We start from the raw sequence: 8,274 nt of genomic DNA, 5'->3' as shown, positions 1-8,274 counted from the left end.
GGCTCGACAAGCGACCGGATCTGGCCAGACTCAAGTGGATTTGGCTTGCTGGCTATCTTTGGCCAACACTGAGCATTGGGGTGGCTCCCGCTTAGTCATGGCGTGGTGACTGCACGGGAGGCGTGTGGGCCAGCAGAGGCGCGAGTAGACTGCACCGGGAGGTTGTCGTTTTGCTCCGAGCGAAGGCCTGGTTGCCTTTTTGAAGGCCGATGGTAGCGGCGTCCCTAGGCGTCGTTGTTCTTCTTGGAGGCACCACTGTAGAGGTTTGCAACCCTGACCCTGGATCTAGTTCTCCGGGCGAAAGCTTAAGGCTTGGTGTCGGGTCGGGGGATGACGTCGTTTCCTACGTCGCTCCCCCCTTGGGGCGTCGCCTTGAAGATCTTCGATCCCATTCACGCTCTCTAGGGGTTGGACATTCGCGACATTGTGGTCGGCACGTGCCCGTCCGAGAGTGAGGTGTGGCGTGTGGTGTCAAGTTTTGCAAGGATGATGATGATTGGCTAAGTAGGGTCGCGACAAGGCTTCGGTAGTAGTCTCTTTTCGGCGTGTTCAACAAGTTTCGTCTTTGTCTCGCCAAGCCGTCACAGAGTCGGAGCTGCCTAGGTGGCGACGATAACATGTGATTGGTGGTCTTTGAGGCGGGCGCCCCTATATCTCGCATTCAGTGAGACGGGTGGAACCTTCGTTGAAGGGTGGCACGAGTTGGCCCGGCCCATGCACATGGGAACAACAACCTCGATTTTTGTTATTTTTCATTTTTTGCTTTCCTTTTTTTACTTCTGTTTATAATTCCAAATATTCTAAATAAATATATTACAAAAACTACTGTACATAAAACATTTGAAAAATACTGACCAAGCATTTGAAAAATGTTGAATGTGTATAGAGAAAACGTTTATCGCATATACGAAATATATATAAAAAAATAAAATGTTTATGAAACAATTTGATCATGTATTAAAAAAATATTAATCAAGCATTTGAAAAAAAAGTGAACAAGCATTTCAAAATTGTTAATCAAGCAAGCATTTGGAAAATGTCAAAAGTGTACAGAAAAAATGTTGATAATGTATTAAAAAACGATGAAAAAAATGTGATCATGTATATAAAAATGTTAATCAATCATTTAGTTTTTTAAGAAGTATTTATAAAATGTTAATCAAGCATTTGAAAAATGTTAAATGTGTATAGAAAAATGTTGATTAGGTATTAAAAAATGATGGAAAAATTTAATCATGTATATTTTTTTATCAAGCATATGAATTTTTTTGGAACAAGTTTATGAAAAATGTGAATCAAGCATATTAAAAATTTTAAATCTGTTTAGAAAAAATAGTGACCATGTGTGAAAAAAATGTTAATATTGCATTTACAAAATGTTAAATGTGCATAGGAAAAATGTTAACCATGTATTAGAAAATGTTATATTGTATTTGAAAAATGTTAATCAAGCATTTTTTAAATGTATATAGATAAAATATTGACCATGTATTAAAAATGTTAAATTTTGTGTTGGAAAAATGTTAAACATGTATTAGAAAAATATTTTTGACATATACAAAAAATGTAGAATGAAAACTAAAAGAAACAAAGAAAGACAAAAAATGAAAAAAAGCAAAATAAACCAAAGAAAAAAGAAATAAAAAATGAATAAAAACCACAGAAGGAAAAAAGAATATAAAAAAGAAAGAAAACCAAAGAAAAACAACGAAAAAAGGAAAAAACAATGAAAATGGAGAAAACCCGGTGAAAAACAATAAAAAAAACGAAAAAATCCTGGAAAAACAGGGAAGAAACAATGGAAAACCCGGCTCATTTCGACTTAATTAGTTCAGTGGCTAGCCGCGCTTGCATCAACCATGAGACCAAGGTTGGAATCAACCTGCGCGCTCCCTTTTCTCCTCTCTTTTTTCCTTTATTAACTATGCGCTAATCGGCCGGCCCAATTACTGTAGACCCTTCAACGAAACGTCCTAGCAACTCGCTTAATGCGAGTATAGTCGCCGCACTTTGAGGATGCCTTGGTTGGCGCGAGCTCTGCATATTTCTCTTGTGTCTGGCGGTCTTCAAGTCGGACAACCTAATATTGGCAGTCGCTGTCTCTGTGTAGGAGTGATGACGATGGCACTTGATGACAACCTCGATTATGGGTTTCTTCTCTCTATGACGTGTGTATCATCATGTTGATGGCCAGATAATAATAATTCAATACTGGTTTGTGGTTCTATGCTACTTGAAAAACACACATTAAAAAGGCAAGGGCTGGTATGCCCGGTGCAGTAGAAACATTCGATGCAGTAGAAAACACTGCGATAGAAACGCTACAGTAGTAGAAATGCACGAATGAATGAATGTTTACTCAAATCTTACAGAGCGAACATGCACACCTTAGCAAAACATGACAAAGTATAGCGCAAAGAACAATTCGGCACTGTATCACAGTATCAGTTCATAATATTTATTCCCTAAAAAAACAAAAAAAAAGTTCATAATATTTACTGTAACAACACATTAGATTTTTTCTTTTTAGAGGAACAACACAAGAGATTGAAGATGGCACATGTACGAAAGCTTGGCCAGGAGAAGAGGACAGAAACTTCGAAAGCAGAACGAACACATTCCGACGAGCTACAAACAACGGCGCAAATGTTACGAACTCTAAAGATAAGTACTACTGGAGAGCCAAATTGAGGCCACCCTTGTTGGGCCAGGAGGGGAGGGGAGAGGATGTACAGCTTCAGTCCACCACAAGATCTATATGTACACCAGAGGCAGCGGACCAGCTCTACTCTGGACTCTGGAGGGGTCAATGCGCATTAGTTTCTACCACATACAACACTTGTATTGTATGCAAATAACTTGGCTAATTCCTCCAAGCTGGATAGCAACTCGGTTAATCCGAAAGGATCTCCTCCAGCTCGGAACCCTCCTGTCTGACCGAAGAATCATCGTCGGCCTCAGCTTCGGTATCAATTACCTCTTCTGTCGCAGTGGGGTCGTCTTCAGTGACCATCTCTTCTCCAGCGGCAGGATCTTCTTCAGTAATCATCTCTTCTTCTCCTGTCCCTGTGGGATCGTCTTCAGTGTCAGATCCATCCGCCTCTTCGTCGGTGTATACAGGATAGGCTGGTTCGCCGATGGCCTTCCTTATTCCCGTGCGGTTAACAATTTCCTGATTACTACCAGGGCTCGATTTATTTTCGTCCGTCTTCTCGCATATACACGCAGCAGGGTAGGCATGGAATTCGCCTCTTCCTGGCTTCACTTCCATGGGATCTCCCATAAATCCTTTCTGGACTTTTCGCACCTGCGACGAGAATTTGTCCCATGACATATTTCCTCTGTTTGTAAATAAGTGGTAGAGCTGTTTGGCATTTGGCCGGATTGTTCTCCTGTGGCCAAAATATCTCCTGCGAGGAGCAGCATCACACGGTCAGAATTCAGAAATGTACTAAGATGAACGAAAAATACAAATGGCCAACAGAGATATACAACAGAAGGAACAGAAGCATCACCTCCGCCCAGCAAGTATTTTGGCCATGTTGCCATTATTGTTAGTCACAAAAGCATCACTTCCATCACAGACAATGAAATCAATTGCGGCCATGCGGGATGAGTGTGCCAAGAATGGAGTCAACTCATCTTTGCTTGACAATGATTCTTTTGTATGGTAATTTGGGAAGAGCGCTTTGAGGGGTGCCAAAGTTTCTTCCCCTCCATATATCTCACCAGAAGCAGCATAGATATGGACATCGCTTCCATAGCCCAATGCCCTCAACAGTAGCCCTACCTCCTCCGGAGTTAGTGGACACCTACCTTGCCTTCTTCCTTTCTCTGGGTTACTTGTCTGAAATTTAAGAACACAACAGGTTAGCAATAGGTAGCTTTAGCTCACTATCTAAGTAACTGAGACATGAAACTGTTCATACATGCAAGGTTTTCCATCGCTTGCGAATGGCACCTAGATCTCTTCTCTCCTTTTCTCCACCACCATAATAACACCCAGAAAAGGCAAGCATGTCACTTTCAAATCTGCCATAAAGGAGTGAACTTAGATAGATAAAATTATGACCAAAGGAAATGTGTAGATCAAGGACAGCTTCAACTAGCTGTACCTCAGATGAAGAGCAATAAAATATCTGCTCTTCTCTCGCATTCGCTGTATTAGCCTTTTACCCAACTCTTTTATTGGATCAGTAAATCTCAAAGCATGGTAATTTACTCTGCAGCGCAGTTTTTGTAGGTCAGTGTCCAACTTATTTGAGAGCCTATAGTCATATTTAGTCAGTCGAATAGCCTGCAACACGAGATACATAGTAAATAAGCTATGTTAGTGCGGATTTTTCATTTACTGAAATCTATCAAAATTAACCTGATCCAAAAAATGAGCTAAAAGAGAAATCAAACTACAGACAGGCATAGAAAGCAACACAATGTACCAAGAAGTTACAGAATGAATAGAATGCCAGCATAAATGGAAAACACCCCTACATAGGTAAATTCGGTAAAGGTTGTCTAAGTTACTAGAAAAAAAAATCAACTGTCAGAGTATCAGGTAAAGTAACTGGCCAGTTAATCTAACGAATGTCCATAAATGCTTAACTTTTTTTTGAAAAGGAGGCTGAAACCCCCAACCTCTGCATCATTATGATGCACACGGCCATTTGTTATTATAGTCAACGCAAGGCAACGATGGCAAAAAAATCAACAAACAGAGTGCACAACATAGGCAACCACGGCCGAACCATTACAAGGCATGAAATTAACACCTATGACCAAAGTCAACTTCTTCCACAGCAACGTCTCCAAGAAGGAATAAACACCCTCATGTCCTCGTCGCCATGTCTGGCCGGAATGGCATGGACATGGATTTTCATCCTGATAGCTGAGAACAGCCAATGAAGGCCAGCGCAACAGCAAGGAGACACCGCCTTCAACAAGGTAACGAAGCAAGTTCGTCACTCCTGAGCCGATCAATAAAGGCCAGGACTAGAGTTTTCACCCCGAACCCTGAAGCGGTGCTCCATCATAATCTTGGTGCCGGATATTCCGATAGTTGCACAAGCCAATACTCCCCGCCAGGCCAGAAAGGCACTAGCAAATAAGTGGGACGTCTTTTAACGGAGTTTAATATGTTGACATGTTGTGGATGACAAGAAAATCAGGAGAATTTCGTATAGAACATATAAAGCAGAGTGATGAGGGCTCCTACTTCTTTCTAAAATGAGGGTTCCTAGTAAGCCAAAAGGCCAATAACTTACATGTTTCTTCAGAAGTGCAGGCAAGACACGCTTCAAGTAACATTGTGGAGTACACTTTCGGGGTATACGCATTTTATAAGGTCGCACAGCTTTACCTCCTTTTTGTGGAGGTTCTTTGATAATTTTGACATCCTTCGCAAGAAATGAAATGAACCAGTCGATATCAAAGATTTCGGAAAAATTGCTGCAGCAGATATTGCATTAATTATAGAACAAGTGCAATTGGTTCACCTTAAACAATTGAACAGTCATAGAAGACCATGAGTTCAAATTTGGGAGCGCTCACTAATTGCATACCTTGAATCTTTCCAGAAAGATGTTTGGTCCAATTTGGGAACAACAAGTGTAGCGTTTAAAATGCGCGCAGCAACTACAGCATCAACTATCTGAAAATAAGCAAATGCCATGACTTGACTGATACACACAGTCCAAAGGTACAAGACAGAAAAAAACACGCACACTTCAGAGTTGCAAGTAATGTACAAAGCATGAGTGCTGCAGTAAATTGTTATTCTGTGTAACTCAAGAATGGGGATGGAAACTATCAACTCTATAGCCATAAGGAAAAGAAATAAGGCTCAAGAAACAAAGGAAGCTGGTATCACATAGTATACTGGCAAATAGATCTGCTCTTCGTTTTTTTTTTCTTTTGTTGAATGAATGAATGGAAATGGACAGGAGAGCCCATTGTTTCCAAAAAAAACTGCAAAATAAACAGCACATGCTTCTAATGTGTAGCTCTAGTCCGGTCCAAAAAAAAGTGTAGTTCTAGCCCAACAGAAACTTCTCAAATGTATTACGGCATTGTATCAGAAGAATGGTATTTTGATATTTTCTTGGACAAATAACACTCAGAAGGGCACAAAAACAAATTTAGATACTGCAAATATTTGAAGGAGACCCTGATGAAATATCTTAGACAATCAGTGAAGATGAGGTTAGTGCTTTTTAATCATATCCATTCACACGCATGAGAGCATATTCATACAAGGGAGGGAGGTCGGGACAGGTGCACCTCACCCCTGTTCTCTGCTGATTCAGACCTCCACTTGTAACAATAAGCAAATATCGATCTGGTTGCGTGGCAACACTGGAATCTGCAGGATTTTAAAAAGGCTTTAGGAGGGAATTAGTAAAGTTAACGTAATACAAAGATGACACCTCAAAACTATTCCCAAAATGTAGCACTCTACAAGCACTGATACACACACAGAGATACATTCATCATCCACACCATGTACACAAGGGCTCACCGAGAAATTTTCCGCTAGAGTGACTGCATCCATAGAAGTTGCTAGCGAGCTCCGAACCCCACAGATCTCTCGCAGTCCATCGACTCATCTACATTTGGGTAACACGACAACAACCAATTAATCAATCAGTTATATACTGAAGTTAAACACCGGCTGCTGCTTTCATCAATCAATCAATCAGTTATATCCAGTTTAAAACATATTAACACAAGAGAATTCGAAGAAGAGTGACCGAAGGAACCGGTGCATTCAAGACTAAACCCTCCACGGATCAAACCAGCTATGGTAGGAGGACTAGAACAGGTCACAATCATCAACCCATATTCCATATTAATCAAACAATCCATCCGATACATGAATCACGATTAAATCCTCGCATTGCCGGAGGCGTCGCCGCCCGCCCTCTTAGCCCTGCGTTTTCGGCAGCCGAGCTGTTCGGATGCGCACTCGCGCACAGAGAGCAAAACAAGACATCGAATCGAACTGCGCGAAGGGTCGAGGGATTGGGGGGAAGAGCCGGAGCTGGCGTCCGTACCGGAGGGTGGCGGAGGGATCGGCGGGAGATGCCGGGGTGGCGGTCCGCGAGCGGCGGCGCGGAGATGGCGATGGAGAGGAGCGATACGGCGAGGAAAAGCAGGAGGAGCGCCGCCACCGCCGGCAGCAGGGCGCCGCGGCGCGGGTGGGCGCGGCGCCTCGGGTAGCCCATCTCCGGTCGGGGGCAAGGGGAGACGGGCGGCGGGCGACACGGGTGACGCGGCGGGGCGGTCGCCGGGGCGGCGGCGGCAACATAGATCAGGGGCTATGGCATCGGCGTCGGGGATTTGGGGCTCGCGGCATTTTTGTCCCTAGCGTAGCGCACCTTGCCGGAAATGGAGATTTCTATTTGAATATTGGCACGCTGTGTTTCTTGTAATAAAGCGCTTATTAAAGTGGCCTGGCCAATTTTTTTCCGAGGTAAACCATGTGTCATTTATTCATGAGCAGAACTTAGCCACAATCAAGAGGCAGTCTTTTTTTTTAAGCAACCATATACTCCCTCGGACCTTCCTTTATATAAAGTGTATTTGTTTTCTCAAAAGTTAAACGAGTGCATGTTTGACCAAATTTTTAGAAAAATTATTAATATCCACAATATGAAATTTATATCATTTGATTGAGCATGAAAGGTAGTTTCATATTTTACTTATTAGGTATTGCAGATATTTCTATTTTGTTCTATAATCTTGGTCAAACTTTCAAATGGTTGACTTGCACGGAAACCAATGCACCTTATATTCTGGAACGGAGGGAGTAATTCATTAGACAATCTATTCACAGAGATTACACATATACCATACGAGACACAAATGCTTGTCAAGCAACTTTGCACAAAGAATTACACAAGAGGTAAAACTACTGTTTCACCCTTGCAGAAACTCGTGCCTCGCCGAAAAATAGTCCACAAACGTCCTCCGCTGCCACCATGGCAACACCGGAAAAAGATGAGAACAGCTACCATACCAAGATCTAGGAGAGCACCACCGCATACAAATATGCTTTTTGAGCCGATGAAGCGGGTCGCCGCAAGCGACGAGACCAAGTCTTTGTGGCACATAGGCTGGGGATCTTCCCCGTGGTCACCAGATCTCGACACCATCAACTTCAACCGATGTAGTCGAAGAAGAGGAACGTCGTCGCCTGCCGTCATCCACGCACCCAACTGTAAGACAGTAAACACAACTACAACATCTGACACGACCGCGACCCGCGAGAGTGCCATC

At 42.6% G+C, this 8,274-nt stretch overlaps 1 protein-coding gene across 2 annotated transcripts; it reads right to left on the bottom strand.

The window, feature by feature from the left end:
- Window positions 1–2,434: 2,434 nt before the first annotated feature.
- On the bottom strand, window positions 2,435–7,402 carry LOC125526710 (O-fucosyltransferase 16-like). 2 transcript variants are annotated; one of them, XM_087521525.1, is made up of 9 exons: window positions 7,050–7,402; window positions 6,515–6,602; window positions 6,277–6,377; window positions 5,559–5,647; window positions 5,262–5,445; window positions 4,116–4,297; window positions 3,930–4,032; window positions 3,516–3,847; window positions 2,435–3,410 (listed from the first exon to the last, which is right to left on the bottom strand). In XM_087521525.1, exons 1-9 carry the CDS (start codon window positions 7,218–7,220, stop codon window positions 2,894–2,896), a joined length of 1,767 nt encoding a protein of 588 aa, XP_087377651.1. In that variant the 5' UTR covers window positions 7,221–7,402; the 3' UTR covers window positions 2,435–2,893. The 2 variants fall into 2 exon arrangements, with proteins under 2 accessions (XP_087377651.1, XP_048547308.1); XM_048691351.2 differs by having other exon boundaries at window positions 6,282–6,358.
- Between the last annotated feature and the right edge of the window lie 872 nt (window positions 7,403–8,274).

The sequence above is a fragment of the Triticum urartu genome, chromosome 5A (genome assembly GCF_056163025.1).
Source record: "Triticum urartu cultivar PI428250 chromosome 5A, HENAU_Tu73, whole genome shotgun sequence".
NCBI lineage: Eukaryota > Viridiplantae > Streptophyta > Magnoliopsida > Poales > Poaceae > Triticum > Triticum urartu.
This window is presented reverse-complemented; position numbering and strand designations above follow the sequence as displayed.